The sequence below is a fragment of the Camelus ferus genome, chromosome 32, assembly GCF_009834535.1.
Source record: "Camelus ferus isolate YT-003-E chromosome 32, BCGSAC_Cfer_1.0, whole genome shotgun sequence".
Taxonomy (NCBI): Eukaryota; Metazoa; Chordata; class Mammalia; order Artiodactyla; family Camelidae; genus Camelus; species Camelus ferus.
The window spans coordinates 19,022,073-19,039,028 of record NC_045727.1 but is presented as its reverse complement, the minus strand read 5'-3'; the positions used below and the strand labels follow the sequence as shown (position 1 = coordinate 19,039,028).

Sequence of the window (16,956 nt, the reverse complement as noted above, 5' to 3'; positions counted from 1 at the left end):
ATTTAAAACTTGAAAAATGTATGAACCTGGAGCTGCAGGAAGAAAACCTCTGCCTGGTGTGGGAGGACATCCTGGAAGAATTCCCAGGAGAGGTGACATTTGAGCTATGCCTTGAAGGGCAATAATAATTATAGCAAACACTTTCTGAAAGCTTCTTATGTGCCTTTTCGTGTTCTGAGACCTGTATCTGAAACCTTCATACCTGCTGTATCTCATCTGATTCTCTCAAAACTCTGTGAGGGAGATACTGTGTTATGCCCATTGAACAGATGAGAAAACTAAGCCAAGGCACAGAGAAGTTAAGTGACTTGCTCAAGACCACACAGCTACCAAGTAGCAGAGTCAGCATGCAAATCCAGAACGCCAGATCAGTTACTGACTGTAATACCTTCTATATGCTATTTAATCCACCTAATTACGCCCATTCTACGGATACACAAACTGAACCCAACGTATCCATAGAATGTGGGTAATAGTACAATCAATGGTAAGTAATGCATAGAGTTATTGTGAGTACGAAGATGAGATAATCCCTGTAAAACGCTTAGAACAGTGCCTGGCACACAGTAAGTGTTCAAACACTTGTAGATGGCTTTCATCATTGCTGTAGTGGTTGTTATTGTCAAGCCTTCCCCTCCCCCTCCGGCCGCGGCTTCCTCCCCCGCAGTCCCAGCCCGTGACGTGAGAGCTGCCGCTCGCACTGTCTGGGTTTAATTGGGAACTGAAAGAGATGGAAGGAGATGTTCGAGGCCCCCTCCTTGACTCAGAACAGACCCCGGGGGAATGTGCGACTCTCTCTCTAGCGACGCCTCCCGCCAGTGTCCGATACTGCTCCGGGACAGGGCAAGGAGGTGGGGCGGAGGAGGCGGCACCCGGATGGTAGGCAGGAAAGAGCCCGGGAGGTGTGAACGTGTCGGAGGCAGGGCAGGCAGGGGACATACTGTGTCTTCAGAGCCCAATGCCAACTCACCAGGCGCCTGCGGCCACGCCCATCATGGCCGTGAGCCGCTCCCCACCTGGCAGTCCCAGCCTCCGCGCGCCCGGGTCTCCGCGGCCGGTGCGCTCTGGCACGCTTGGCTGGGGTGCCTGCAGAGGGCGCGCGAGGGGGCCCGGGAACGCGCGGGCGGGGGACCCCGCGGGAGGCGGGATTGCGGGGAGGGCCCTGGGCCGCCCCCTCCCGTCCCCTGAGCGCCCCGCCTGCCCACCAGGAGCGTCAGACTAGAAGGCAAGGGCTGGCGGTGTGCCCCGCGCGCTCTGCCTGCTTGGCTCCGGGCTCCTACCTGTAGAGTCCTGGGGGGCGCCCCCTCCCCGGACACCTATCCTGTCTCCTATTTCGGAAACCTCCCGTCCAGCTTCCCTCGTCTTGAACAGACGGCGCTGGAACCCCGGGACAGGGTGCTAGGCTCGCTGCTGGTGACATGTAGATGCCCTCCCCGCCGCAATCCAGCCTCACAACCTGGGCGCCCTCCTGGCCGGAAAGTTTGGGGCTAGGCGCCATGGCCAAGAGCAGCTCCTTGAATGTCCGCGTGGTGGAGGGCCGGGCGCTGCCCGCCAAGGACGTGTGAGTACCCCCAGGGCCTGTCGGGGATGAAAGGGTGTGCCGGACATGGGATGGGGCCGGGGTTACCCATTCCGCGTGCCAGGGAAGGTCGGTGAAGTGGGCAGGGATTCTTGTCTAAGACCAAGTATTGGGGCAGATCCACCTTCATGGGGTGAGAGGCCCCATGCCCATCTCTGTCAGGTGGGAGGGGGCGCCTAGACTTAGCAGATGCCCCGCCCCGCCCCCAGGAAGGGGTGTTTTTGTTCCTGGGACGTACTAAAGGTCTTCCAGGGCTTCAGCCCTGGGGTTTAGAGGGTCGGATTCCGTCGGAGCTGGGGAGAGGGTTTGGGGAGACTCTCTTTCTTAGCCCAGCAAGTGCTGGAAGTGGGGCTTCTCCAGGCCTGGGTGGGCACTTCTTAAGAGAACCCTGGGGAGGATCCTCAGAGAGCCTGGGACCCAGGCGGCTCCAGCATGCCTCTGTGCATCCGGTATTTAGGTTTGCAGAATGTCACCAGGTGGCCCAAAGGGCCAAGCCTGAAGAAAACGAGTCCTTTAGACCCACAGCCCTGAGCTCCCCAGCCAGCTCCCAACCTAGTGTGGATCTTCCCTTGATGCTAAACCGCTTAAAGAGCCAGCTCCCCACTGCAGCCCCCTCCCCAGCCAACTATGATGGGGCTGGAGGACCCCTGGGCTCCCCTTCATACCAGTCCTTGGCTGTGCTTCCCCCAGGGCTGAGTCAGCAATTGCCGAATCCGCAGGATGGAGGGAGGGGTCCCCCCTCCTGCTTGGCGTGGAGCCCAGAAGGGGCTCTAAGAGTGTCAGCACCTGAGACAGGTGTGGGATCCTTGGCAGGACATTGGCTGTGTGACCTTGAGCCTAGTCCTCTCTGGGTCTCGATTTCCCATCTGGGCAATGGGAACTCTGGACTGGAGTCTCCAAGCTGCATGCAGCTGCAAGAGTGGAGAACCTCATAGGATTTACCCAGTGATCAGGGTGAGCGAGAATTTGGATTCTGAGTCTTGGAGCAGGTCGAGGCTGGGACTTAGCTATGCCTTAACTCCCCCAGTGAGGGGCATCCCACCTTTGACTTCACGAACTGCTCCCTCTCCAACTCTGCAGCCGTGTCAAGAGGGAAGTGGCTTTGAGCAGTTGAAATGTTGCGGAAAAATTACAGCTCGGTGTCACAGCTCGGTTGTGACAGAGACCTGGATCCGGGCGAGAAACAAAGTAGCACTCAGAGACTTCGGAGAACTCCGGTTTATTACGCCATCAGACAGAAAGGAGTCAACACTCCAAGCTCTGGACCCCGTCTGTACGTTTACACAGGCCTTTTATAGGCTGCCAGTTTTACACTTTGCAACATCATATGCAAATAAAGTACAACAGAAGTTGACCAACCAGAAACAAGCTTTGTAGAAGTAGGCCAATCAGGAGTGAGCTCCATGCAAATAAAGTACTACAAATGGACCAATCAGAAGTGAGATTAAGAACCAATCAGGAGTGAAGGAAATAACCAATCAGAAGTGACCTCAGGGAACCAATAGAATTCTAGGTGTAAGTTAGCCGCTTTAGAGGCAAAAAGTGAGATAAAGCCTCTGGGCCAGGAAACCGGTCCCTATTGGGAGGAGAGCGGCTACCCTGCTTAGGAGTCCTGCCAGTCTTTTTATGGGGCTTCCCGCCTCAGTAGCTCCCCCATCCTCATCAGCTGCCCCAGATAAACATGCACCTGAGGAAAGAAAACAGAGGGCTTGCTTGCTGGGCAAATACAGCACTTGGACAAGCCCCCTGCCTCCCCTCTTCTGAGATGCCCTCTCAGAACCCCCGAGAATGAACGATTTTGGAACTGTCGAGGGAATGAGGTCAGGAGTGGGGACCCGGCAGCTGTTGGAGGGCTGAGTGTGGAAAACCTTCCAGAAACCCAGTTTCCATCTCACTGTGCTCTGGCCCCTCCACCAGTCCTGAGTGAGGCCCACGAGGGAGTGGTGGGTGCTGTCCTTGGACCCGGACACGGCTCTCAGGGCTCCGTTTGCCTCTCCTGCGGAGGGGATTGACTCATGCCTGGTTCCTGCATCTCTTGGACACCTCTTCCCCCCCAGGTTCCCCGGGGCCAAGGTGAGCTCTGAGGTGGGCCACGCCCCAGAACCAGGGTAGTGAGGAGTGACCAAGCTCTAGTTGATGACCAGCCACCCTGCCTCGGTTTCCCCAGCTGTTGGCGCCCTTCCTCAGAGGCGCACCCTCAGAACATGCTGGGATCTCCGTGCCAGTGGGGACTCTTAGATGGGGGTGTGTCCTCTCTCCCCTCTCCTAGGGGAGAGGGCCCAGATTCTTCCTGAAACCTCACCAGGCCTCCAGAACCAGTCCGACATGGTTCTGAAGGAGGCCTTGGCCAATAGTTTTCGAGTTATTACTCTCATTACTAATTGCAGCTGTACGTGATTGAGGGCTTCCTATGAGCTAGGTCCTGTGCTTAACACTTTCTGAGGTCCTATTAGCATTTCCATCTTATGAATGGGGAAACTGAGGCTCAGAGAGGCAAAGTCACTTGCCCAAGGTCACACAGTTGGGATCTGAACTCTGACTGCTCCCATGCACCAACCAGGCAGTGGCCAAGGGGCCTGCTTTCCCATGCTTGAGGTGGAGCAGGGGCCATGGGAGAGGCCAAGGGTCTGGAAAGATCAAGAGTCTGGAGGGGGTGGCCCCCTGCCACCACCGTCACCCCTACCTGATAGGAGCCTGATAAGGCCCTTGTGCGTCAGAGCCTTGGAGCCGATGTGCTGAGCTTGACTCCCATGAGGGGCCCAAGGGTCAGGCCAGGTGGACGGGAAGGGGCATGTCTCCCAGCCCTTTGCTAACGGCTCCCAGCCCATCTGCCCCACATCTGCAGTTGGGGAAACTGAGAAATGGGAGCCTGCCTAAAAGAAACTCAGGAAAAAACAAAAGAAACTTAGGAATAGAGAAATGCGATCGAGGGGACTACTTAACCCCAGACAACCAGGGAGATGGAGCCCAATGGGAAAACTGAGGCTCCCAGGTTTGCTCTCAGCCCAATGGGCTGGGATAGATCCAGTAGGAGCCACCGAGGCCTGGGGAGTGCAGGGGCGGAGCCCAGAGAAGAGCTCAGAGACACAGATGCTGACCAGTCTGAGGTTTCAGGGCTGAAGGACTGCTGGGGAAGGGGAGGCACACCCAGGTGAGGGAGCTGTGGGCTCCAGAGAGGAAACTGAGGCACAGGGGAGGGCTCAGCCAGCAGACCAGGTTGGAGCCAGCTCCTGGTGCCAGTGTCCCAATTCCCAGGAATCCCCGAGGCATCTGCGGATCAGTGACAAACTGTACCCAGAGAGAGGGTGGGGGCTGGGGCTTCGAGGAAGGGGGCCATTTGGGGAAGGGGTCGTGAACTGGGGTGTAGGTATTGGTTAAGAGCATTGGTTAAGAGAGTGTGCGCTGAGCCCCACAGACCTGGGTTCGAATCCTGACTCTTCCAGTCAGGTGTTGTGGGGGTGGGGGGTAGGGGTAGGGGGAGATACAACTCCTCCCCCAAGGAGCTCAGAGTTCAGAAGTTGCCCGGAGCCTGGGAGACAGACACTGGACCCAGAAATAAGGGAGCAAGGTGATTTCACATGCTCAGAGGAATCGGAGATCAACCTTACACAGTCCACTGTTGGAGGATGGTGGTAATCAAGGACCCCCACTCTGAGGCAGTGACTTCTGGGCTGAGGTTTGTATAACAGAGTGGAGCCAGCCACGACAAGCTCAGGAACAGAGCAAGTGTCTTAGGCAGGTGGGACAGCAAGTGCAAAGGCCCTGAGGCTGGACTGAGCTTAGTAGAAGTCAAAGGAAGCCTGTACGATGGCGTTGGGGAGGAGATGAGGGCCCCTGGTAGACAGCTTGGGGTGGACTAATGACTCTTATTATGAAGGGGAATGGAGCTGGCTTTGTTCCCCAGTGGCTCATGGCTACTCAAGGGGGTGCAGCCCATCTCTCCTACTGGTTGAGTTTTGAGGTCTAGGTGCCCTGTCCATGCCTGCAGCGAGAGGGTCTGCTGAGGTCCATCCTTGCTGAAGCCTGAGCTATGCGTGAGTCTCCTCCCAGGGAAACGCCCAACGAAATGAAAAGCTGGAGAGGACACTGTGGGAGAACTCTGGGGTCAGCCGTGATGCATTCCACCAGCTTCTTGACTCCTATAGACACTCTCGGAGGTGTATGATAGTATTGTACCTGACTTACAGGGCTGAGAAACTGAGGCCCATAGAGGGGAGGGGACTTGCCAGGGTTCCACAGCAAGCGGGCTTGAAGCCAGGGATGGCTCTCCAGCACAGCACGCGCTCCGGACCCGCCGCTTAGGGCTGCCTGGGATGGGGACTCCAAATTTTCAGGCTTCATGCCTCAATGTTCTATTTCAAAGGGAGCCCAGGGAGCCCATTCAAGGAGATCAGGCACACAGTGGGTGGGCTGGACAGCCATGACATCGTCTGCCGGTCCTCAGAAGTCCTTCCTCTTAGCTGAACTTGCTGTGTGACCCTGGGCAAATCCCCTCCCCTCTCTGGGCCTCAGCTGCCCCATCGATAAAAGGAAGGCAGGTTGGGACTCCCACTCACGGCTGCTCTCTCACCTCCACTCCCCAAACCTCCTCTTTCCGCAGGTCTGGGAGCAGTGACCCCTACTGCATAGTGAAAGTGGACGACGAGGTGGTGGCCAGGTGAGGAAGGGAGAGGCCAGGCCTGGGGCGGAGGGAGCAAGGCCAGGGCAGGTGCTCCTTCCAGACCCGGGGAGTCCAGGCACAAGAGTTCACATTGGAAACAGGACGGAGGGTGGGAGAGTGGGGCGAAAATGAGTAGAGCTCAGTGGTAGAGCACATGCTTAGCATGCATGAGGTCCTGGGTTCAATCCCCAGCACCTCCATTAAAAAGGAGGAAGAAAAAAGATGACCTGGCAGAGGGAAGCGCTTACCTGGAGAGTGGACCTGCAGGCCTGGTGGTGGGTGCTTTGTGTCCTGGGCCACGGGCTGGGATGGAGGAGGTGGGGGGAGGCTGCCAACTCCTCTCTCCACCTGGCCCCACCAACTGGCCCACACCCCCGCATTCTGACGATGTCCCTGCTGGCGTCCTGGGGCTGACTCAGCGGCTGCCAGCCTGTGCCTTCCACACTGGCCTCCCCGGGGGCGGGCATCTCACGCTTGGCTGGGCTGGCTGGTTCCGGGCCTGCCAGGTGCTGCGGGCACTGGGGTGTGAGTCTGTGTGTGCGCGCGCACTTGGGCCCATCTGGGCTGGCTTGTGAGTGTGTGCGGGGGTGTTGGAAGGCTAGGGTGAATGACTGTGAGCACTGGGGCAAGCCTGGGGGTGTGCAGGCTCACATTGTGTACCAGGTGGGGGGGGGTTGCGTGTGGATGTGTATGCACACATGTGGGCTGCTATGTACACGCCCGTGTGCACCAGTGCCTGCTTATTTGGGTACACGGGCCCCAGGGAGGATGTGAAGATATTTGGTGTGTGCGTGAGTCTTGGGTGGGAGCTGGGGATGTCGGGCTGGGCTGTGCTTGGCTGCCACCCCTGCAGGCCAAGGGCCGGCTCTCACCCCCCTGCAGGCCTGAGGGGTGTGGGTGGGCAGGCGGCTGAGGCCTCGGTTCCTATGGAGACAGCAGGATTCAGGATCCTCCTGGCGCCAGTTCTGGTCCAGATGGGCCGAGAATTGGGGGTGGGAGTCCGCAGCAGGGAGGGTCATCCTGCAGCTTTGCATCTGACCCCCTCCATCGTTCTCTCTGTGCTCAGGCTGCCCCCTTACCGTGTTCTGTGATACTGCCCCAAACCCACAGGTTGATTTTTCTGTGTGATCCCAGGCTGCTGTCACCCCCTCTCTGGGCTCTAAGGAGCCTCCCAGCTCAGCAGCTGGGGAGCCTGAGGGGACTTCCAGCTGGGAAGAGGTCAGGGTAGGGGAAGAGGCTGTTTGGCAAGAAGGGTCCATCTGATGATGGTGCTCTGGGCTGTGTGTGTGTGTGTGTGTGTGTGTGTGCACACACATTCACACTCTTTGTTGGGCAAGAGTGTGATGGAAGAAAGGAGGAAAGCAGTGGAAGGTGTATGAGTCAAATTTTGCAGCCATAAATGGATGTGTCTTCACTGGGCAAATAAATGGATGTGTATCTGCAGGGCTGTTGTGGGTGAGGATGTGTGCGTCTGTTTCTGTTTTTGTCTTGGTTCTTAACCCTCCTGGGGCTCCCACCTGCTTACTGAGTGCTCTGGCCCCTGCTGACTTCATGGTCTCCTGGCCCCTCCTCTCCTCCCCATCCCACCTGCCATCTTCTTGTTCCTCAAATTCACCAAGTTCATTCCTGCCTTGGGGCCTTTGCACATGCTCTTCCACCCATCTGGAATACTTATCCTCATCCTCTCCCCGGTTTGCCTGACTAGCTCCTGCAGGAATCCTTTTCTGATCCCTCCTAGCCTCACCCCCAAACCCAATAAGCACCAGGGAGCTAACCAATGACAAGACTTCTCTCACTGTGTCATAAGGGCTCAGGAGGGAGCACCTGTCTGCTGAGGGGGGGCTTTGTGAGGGCAGGGACCTTGGCATCTCTTCCTCTGATTCCCCAGACCTCACAAAGCTTGGCCCGTAGTCAGGGTGACTGTTTATGGAGTGAATGAATGAAGGAATGAATGAGTGAAGGGAATTGTATGGATTGTCAGTTACTGTGTGTTTGTGTGATTCTGTGTGTGTATCTCTGCTGTCCGTCATTATATGTATGTGAATGTGTGTCTGTGGGTCTGTGTGTGTCTCCATGTTCTGGGCATTTCTTTCATCTGTGTATCTGTGTGAACGTTTCTGTTTTCTCTATGTGAGTCTGCATGTGTTTGGATGTAGCAACACATAGATGTGTATTTCTAGAAATTTCTGAGGATGCATATGTTATCTGTGTATGTGTGAATGTGTCTCTTTGTGTCTGTGGCTTCTTTGGTATATCTGTGAATATCTCCGTTTCAGTGTGTATCCCCATGGGAGTGGGTGTGTGTGGGAGTGTATATGTGTGTAGCTGTCTTTCAGTGTATGTGAGTAGCCCTGGGTGTCTGGATCTCTGTGTGTGTGTGTCCCCAGGTATTTGCTGCCTGTGTGGCCCAAAGGCCCCTGGCCCCCTGTGTCCCCTTTTGCAGGACAGCAACCATCTGGCGGAGCCTGAGCCCGTTCTGGGGGGAGGAGTACACAGTGCACCTGCCCCTGGATTTCCACCATCTGGCCTTCTACGTGCTGGACGAGGATACAGTGGGGTGTGTGCACTGGGGACCCAACTGGGCATCTGAGGGGAGGCAGAACACCCCAAAGCAGAGTACCCACCCACCCAACCCTTGATACCTGCCCCCACTACTCGATGGGCAGAGTAGGGGTCCCTGACTTTGACCCTCACCCAGCCCGCCTTTCCGCAGGCACGATGACGTCATAGGCAAGATCTCACTGAGCAGGGAGGCCATTGCAGCTGACCCGCAAGGTGGGTGAGGGGTACCATCCGCTGGCCGGGCAGAGGGAAGGGGTGTGGGATAGCAAGCAGCACCAGGGAACACAGAGCCTTAGGTGGAAAATTATTTTGGTTGTTACTTCTGTTTTCAATCTTTTTTTTTGGAGGGGGGAGATATTTAGGTTTATTCATCGATTTATTCCTGGAGGAGGTACTGGGGATTGAACTCAGGACCTCATGCATGCTAAGTATGCGCTCTACCACTTGAGCTATACCCTGCCCCCTGTTTTTAATTTTAATTCAGTTCATTTATTGGGCAGTTTACTTACGCACATCGTTCAATATTCAAAATGTACGATTAGAAAAAAAAAGGTACCATTAGCAGTGAAACTCTCCCTCTTATCCCCAGTGTCATCAGTTTCTTGTATGTCTTTCTAGGGACATTTGAAACATATACAAGCAAGTGACAAACAGGAATGGCAGCAAAGGCTTATACAGTGCTTACCACATGCCAAACACTTTCTCAGTGCTTTACACGTATCAATTCACTTAATTCTCTTAATAACCCCTTGAGGTAGGTACTCGTATTATGCCCACTCAGTGAACAAACTGAGGCACGAGGAGTTCAGTCAGTTGGCCAAGATCACAAAGTTACCAAGTAGGACCGCTGGGATTTGAACCAAGTTGTCTAGCTCCAGGGTCTGTGCTCTGAACACTCTAGTATGTGCGATTTGTTCTCTGCTTATAGAAATAGTAGCCTCTTAAATTCAGTGTTCTGTTTCTTGTTTTTTTACTTCCCTATGTATCTTGGAGATTTTTCCATATGGGTGCTCATAGAGCTTCCCCATTCTTTGATCTTTGTGACATCTCAGCACCGCATCGTGTGGATGTACTGTCATTTATTTGGCTCCTTCCTCCTTGATGGGCACTTCAGTTGTTTGCAGTCTTTTCCTAGTTCAAACAATGCTGCAGTGAATAGCTTTGTACAACGTGATGTCACACGCATGCGAGTTATATCCATTGGCAGGATAAATTTCTAGAGGTGGATTTGCTGGATCCAAGAGTACCCACATTAGCACCTTTGATAGTTATTATAGTTATTGTTAAGTTACCCTCCTTGGAGGAGTTAACCACTTATCCCACCTTGTATCCTTGCCAACAAATATCAAACTTCTGGATCTTGTATCTGATAGGTTAAAAAATTGCCTTTTAGTGTGGGTTATTTTGCATTTCTTTGAGTGAAATTGAAGACCTTTTTATACAATACAAGTCACTTTGTTTCCTTTTTTGTCTATTGCCTATTCACATTTTATGTGTATTTTTCACCCACGGGGTTGTTTACCTTTTCTTACTGATTTGTAGGAGCTCTTTACATATGAGGAAAATTAACTTTGTCATATTAGCTGCAAATATGTTTTTCTCCCTTTGTGTGGCTTATATTTTGATTTTGCTTATACTTTTTTCCATGTATGAAATTTGTTTCCTTTTCTGTAGTCAGGTTTTTTTTTGTTTGTTTGTTTTTGGCTCTTGATTTTCTGTGATACCTTAAAAAGCCTTCTCAACTCTAGGATTAAAAAAAATTTTTTATACGATTCTTTCTAGCAATAATTTTTTCCCATTTTTTTAAAGTCTTTGATCTATTTGAAACTTACCCAGATACAAGGTATGGGGTAGGGATTGAATTTTACTACCTTTTCCCCCAGATGACTATTAATTGTCTTGACATCATTTGTTGAATAATGTATTTTTTCATCAGTGGGAATTAGCTGAAAACCTACTATGTGCTAATCATCATAATCATCACTCCAATTTAATGATATGCCAGGGACTTTGCCAGGCACTTTACATTTAGTTCTTACAACACAGAGTGAAGTATGCACTAGAATGATCTTGAATACATCCGATGGGAAGTGAGGTTTGGAGAGGTGGGGTGACTTGCCTCTCCTAGAGGTTGCAGAGATGTGAAGCGAGACCAGGCTGTGCCTGCCTCCAATGTCTGTGTTCTTCACCTGTCTGCTGGGCTATCCTCGATATGCCTCAATCATTTACTCAAGGGGGTAGAATTAAGTTAATGAATTATAAGGCTGAGTTTCAAGGAGCTTATGGACTGGATACAAAAATAAAACACATTGATATAAAACAGGGAAGAAGAGAAAAAATGAAACTGTCCATGCATCTTTGGATGCCTTTTATTTGTTAAACATAGCTGAAGTGTGGGGGTAGAGGTATGTGGAACATCACTGGCATGACAGCAGATAAGGAGAAGAGGGCAGGGAGGGTTAGTGTGGTCAAGGAAGTCTTCCTAGAGGAAGGGGAATGAGCTGGTTCTTCAAGGTGTTTTGGCAAAGATACTAAGGCACATCTCCATGGATTCTCTTCTAAGGTCAGGCATAGGCCAGGCCAGACGGAGTTCTTGGTTGGGGTTGATTGGAGAGGGCACTGGGTACCAGGCCAGAGTCTAGACTTTCTTCTGGAGGCTTTGGGAGTCATTGATGGTCCTCAAGTAAGACAGTGAAGAGATTAGAACCGTATTATCAGAGGATGGAGAGACAGAAGCGATTAGATACATTTTTCAGAAGATCCCTGTGCTGTTGTATGCATATTGGATCACAGGTGGGACAGGAGTAGAGCTGGGGGATCAGTTAGGTGTCTGTTGCAGTAATCAGGTGAGAAAAAGCTAATGGCATCCTGGACTTGGGGGTAGCAGTGAGATGGAGGTGAGATGGAACTTACCCACCTGGCAGCACTAGAGCCTCAGAAGGGCCCTCCTGCCACATAACAGTGAAATCCTCAATTAGGTGGGATTCCTAATACATTGTTGGAAGCATGTAAAGAAGGAAAAAAACCCCTCAGTATTCTCTCCCCTCCATCCCTCACCCAATCATGAGCTAAAACCTAACAGGAAATGGTGAGCAACAAGCAACAGAGTAAGGAAGGATTTCCCTAAAAGTGAATGTCAATGTCAGATTCACAGTCAACAAAGAGACTAAATCTTGGGCTAGAGGGAAGGCAGATGTTACTGAACCTGAGAATTCCCCATTAGTCTGAGACCCTTAAAAAATCTCAGAATAAGCAACCACCACTCCTCTCCAGGGACAAGCATCCTCACATTAAATTTCCCACAGAGGGAGCTCAAGCAAACATGACTTCACAAAGATCACCACACACACAAGGAAGTGAGCCACCATGGAGCAAGAGTCAGCAGAAACAATGGCCATCAGATTGAGCCTCACAGAGACCGCAGGTTTTGTAATTATGATGTATAGAATTTTTTTAAATTTTAAATCAATAAAATGTAACCAGAAAGGGCTAGCAATAACCACAATAAATTAAAGCAATATGAAAAAAAAAAAAAGACTGACTTGGAAAAGAACCAAATCAAACTTTTAGAGATAAGTACAGTTGCTGAAATTAAAAAAAACTAAGTGGCTGTGTTCAACAGCAGATCATTCATTCAGAGCTGAAGTCAGAATTAGTGAACTTGGAGAGAGAACTGAAGAAATTATTTAAACTTTAGCCCAGAGAAATGAGAAGGAAAATATAAAAGAGTAGTGCAAGACATAGAAAATAACTGAGGGGTCTAACATCCATTTAATTGGAGTCCTAGAGGCAGAGAATAGAAAAAACTGGGGAGAGGAAATGATTTAAAAAAACAATTGATGACCTGGAATTTCCCAGAAGTCAAGGAAGGGCATGATTCCCTAAGCAGAAGAAGTACAATCTGTATTAAAATAGGATTAAAAAAAAAATCCTTACCTAGACGCAATATTATGAAACTGCAGAACACAACAAAGACATGGTCAAACTTAGAAAAGATAGACCATTCACACAAGATGAATTATTCGGCTGAAATGACTTCCCAATATCTGCAATCAAAGCGGGAAGTCAGTGGGACGGTATCTTCAAAGTGTTGAGAGAAATAAGAGACAGAGAGGGAGGGGATGAGAGGGAGAGGTTAAGACTGAGATAGAGATCGACTTGGCTGATTCAGGCGGAGAGCCAGAATGAAGGCTCAGAGCTGGGAATGCTCAAGATTTTTTTTAAGTATGCCGGGGCTAAATGATAGAGAGCTTTATATACCAAGGGGAAGAGTGTGACAGTACACGGTCGGGGGCGCTGGCCCTAGAACGATACTGCCTGCATTTATATCCTAGCATCCTAGCTCTGCCGTTCACTAGCTGTGGGCTCATAGGCAAAGCTCTTTCCTCACTGTGCCTCGTTTTCCTTCCCTGGTAGTGGGGATGATTACAGTACATCAGAAGGCTAACAGGAGAGGTCCATGACTCAATACCATCTTGATGTTAATTGCATTTTTAAGTTAACCCAATGCCTAGACCATGGTAGGTGCTTAATGAATGTCAGTGTCTGCACCCTCCAGGAATTGATAGCTGGATCAACCTGAGCTGCGTGGACCCGGATGCGGAGGTGCAGGGTGAGATCTGTCTGGCTGTGCAGATGGTGAAGGATGTGCGTGGCCGACGTCTTCGCTGTCATGTGCTCCAGGCCAGGTATGGGCATGAAGGGGAGTGAGGTGGGGGGAGGGATGGTCTGAGAAGGAGCAGGAATCCACTGGATCCTCCCAGCTGCTTTGAGACCACCTCACTCTTGGGACACTTCTGGGCTCATAATCAGGATCCTTTGTAGGTAAACAGTCCAAGCTCACCAGGTTGCAAGTTTCTTGGGTTAAAGCACAAGCAAAATCTTTGTTGGGTCCATGACCAGCAACCAAAGGCCAGATACTTAGGATGACCAGACAGATCAGCATGGAGGTATATTAATCAAATCGTAAGTGGTAGACACCCAGTTCATACTGGCTTAAGCGTCTGTAAAATGACATGCAGCTTCAGGCATAGCTGGATCCAGGTACTCAAACAGTGACATCAGGGATCTGTTCAGTAATTTGTAGACACAGATTCCTTGGCTATCTTTTGTGTTAGCATCATCCTCAGACAGTCTCTCCCCAGAGGAGGGCAAATATGACCCCAGCTGTCCCAGACTGGCATCCTACCAACTCGGCAGCTCCAACTGAAAAAGAACTTCTCTCTTACCATTTCCAACGAATATCCTGGGACTAATTCTTACTGGCTCAGTCTGGGGTACATGCTCATCTCTGAACCAATTACACTGACTCTGGACTAAGTTGCAAGCCCATTCCTGGAGTGGAGGGAGGGATCAACCCACATAAATCTTGTGGGCTTGGAGTGAGGGAGGGGTCGATCCTGTCCCAAGAAACATCAGAAGGAAGACAGATGGAGGACCAACAAAACCCACAGATGACCCTCCAGGCTTTCCTCCTGCCAGTTTATCACTCTGTAACCCCCTCTTTCTTTCTTAGCTCCCCCATTATTCTGCTTCCTTAAATACTTCCACTCCTTTCCCCCTCCAGTCTCCTACTTTTTTTTTCTGCCTTTTCTTTTTCACACCTTACTCCTCCAACCCTTACTTTTAGGCCAATCCTCACCCAGGTTAGGGAGAAATCTCTATCTCTAGTTTGCTGTGTGACCTTAAAGCCCTTTCTTGCCCTCTCTGTGCTTCTCCCACCACCTTCAGATTTCTATTCCCAGCTGGGGCTCCCTGAAGTCTGGATGGAGTAGCAGGCAGGCAGAGGACAGGCAAAAGGACTCAGTATGGGGCATGGCCTCCTCCCCAGCCACAAGGCTGCTCCGGATCCTTGCAAGCAAGAGAGGGACCGATTGCTGTCGCTTAGCAACTGGGCTGGCTCCTAGGAAACCAAAGAAAGCTTTGGATGCTGAGCAGGGGTGAGAGAAGAGCAGGAGGAAGAAACAAGCAGCCCCTAGGTGTGGGGGGAGAGTGTCCCTGGATTTGGGGGACCTTGGGAAGGAAGGATGGGAGAGACTGGGCTGAGACTTTGGGTTGTCATCGCAACCAGAGAGAGGCAGGTTGTGGGCATGAATGTTTGTTGAGTGAATGAGTGAGCTGAGCACTTACCACTGGCCTGCTGCTATGCTAAGCCCTTTACATACATCATCTCATTTAACCTCATTGGCCCTGTAAGGTTGGTCTGTTATTACTCCCATTTTCCAGATGAAGAAACTGAGGCTCAGGGAGGTGAAGTGACTTCCCAGTGTCACCCAGCCAATGATTGGGAGAGCCATCCTTTGAACCCTAGCATCTCGTCCCCCATCCAGGGGCTCCAGGGAAACTGAGGCTCCCTTCCCCCTCCCCACTGCACCTTCACCTGCTGGGCTTTGCGATGTCGAAATTAACCTTTCTGTGGCTCTGTTTCCTTACTTAGAAAATAGGGGCATAGTAGTGCATCCTCATAGGGTAGCATTAGTCTACAGGAAGATTTGGACGGGTTTGGATGGGCCTGGTGAGGGATGCTCCATGCTGGGTTCCTACAATGGGGCAGTTTGTTGCCTTGGAAACTAGCAGCATTTGAATGCTCTACCTTGAGCCCCTTTTCCAAGATCCAGCTTCGGTCTTGGTCCTCAAGTATCCTGTGTCCCCCACTCCTTACCTCATCTGTCCCCAGGGACCTGGCCCCTCGAGACATCACCGGCACCTCTGACCCATTTGCACGTGTGTTTTGGGGCAGCCAGAGCTTGGAGACTTCGGTAAGTGGTGGAGTGGAGCTGGGAGAGTGGGGGCATCAGGTGACCTGGGGAAAACCATTTAACCTCTCTGAATCTCAGTTTTCCCAACTGTAACGTGGGGACAACAATGGTCCCATTAGCTCTCTCTTTCTCACTCCCTCCTCCCTCAGACCATCAAGAAGACTCGTTTCCCACACTGGGATGAGGTGCTGGAGCTGCAGGAGACACCAGGCTCCCCATCCCCGCTGCGGGTGGAACTCTGGGACTGGGACATGGTTGGCAAGAATGACTTCTTGGGCATGGTGAGCACCCCGTCTCAACACCGTCCATGGCTCCCCACTGCCACCAAGGGGGAAGGGGAAGATGGGCTGGGCATCTTGGGGCTCAGAAAAGTAGATGTGAAGGCTGCCTCATCATGTGCCCTGGCCAGACCTGGGTGATGAAGTCCCATTGTCGCATTTATGCAGGAACCTGCCCAAGGTCACAGGGTGGGTCCAGATTCTTATTCTGAGTTGCCAGTATGCAGGATGACTGTGTGCTGGCCCTGGGCTGAGTGCTTCTCCAGCATCCCCTCATTTGTGTAACCCTGATGGCCACCCTAAGAGGCTGGGACTGGTGTTGTCCCCATTTTATAGATGGGGAAATTGAGGTTCAGAGAGGTTAAGTGGGTTTCTTAAGGTCATATGACTAAGAAATGGCAGAGTTAGGATTTGAGTTTCTGGTTCCAGAATCTGAGTCTAATGCCTACTCCTGGAAGCACTGGGCTCAAGGTCTTTCTCTTGGAACCTCAATCTCTCCATCTATAAAATGGATGTGATTTTTCTTGCCTCTCAGTAGTAGTGGATGTATACTCAGGGCTGACAGTTTTTAAAAGGAGGCAAGATTAAAGCAAATAAGAGGGAGGCTCAGCTTTTCCTGGTGGGAATGCAAAATGGTGCAGCTGCTTTGGAAAACAGTCTGGCAGTTCCTCAAACGATTAAAGATTCCACCCCTAGGTGTATACCAAAGAGAAATGGAAACACATATCCACACAAAAACTTTTACGTGGATGTTCACAGCAGCATCATTCATAATAACCAAAAGTAGAAACAACCCAAATGTCTATCAGCAGAGGAATGAATAACCGAAATGTAGTGTAGCCACACGATGGAATGTTATTCAGCCATAAAAAGGAATGAGGTGCTGACACATTACTACATGGATGAATTTTGAAAACACAATGCTAAGTGAAACAGAAGCCAGTTCGGAAAAACCCCACATAGTATATGATTCATTTATATGAGATGTCTAATACAAGTGAATTTATAGAGGCAGAAAGTAGATTAGTGGTTGCCAGGGAATAGCGGTTGGGGAATGATCACTAATAAGTTTTCAAGGGGCAGGGGCAGACCGATAGAAAATGATCTGAAATTAGTGGT

General features: G+C 51.2%; 1 protein-coding gene across 1 annotated transcript in view; it reads left to right on the top strand.

The window, feature by feature from the left end:
• Positions 1–1,086: 1,086 nt before the first annotated feature.
• Positions 1,087–16,956, top strand: part of RASAL1 (RAS protein activator like 1) — a 29,278-nt gene continuing 13,408 nt past the window's right edge. The window contains exons 1-7 of the mRNA XM_014567225.2: positions 1,087–1,561; positions 6,180–6,236; positions 8,683–8,796; positions 8,953–9,014; positions 13,360–13,489; positions 15,478–15,559; positions 15,709–15,840. Of these exons, the coding sequence (XP_014422711.1) occupies positions 1,425–1,561; positions 6,180–6,236; positions 8,683–8,796; positions 8,953–9,014; positions 13,360–13,489; positions 15,478–15,559; positions 15,709–15,840 (714 nt within the window). The 5' untranslated portion in view covers positions 1,087–1,424. The remainder of the gene's footprint in view (positions 1,562–6,179; positions 6,237–8,682; positions 8,797–8,952; positions 9,015–13,359; positions 13,490–15,477; positions 15,560–15,708; positions 15,841–16,956) is intronic.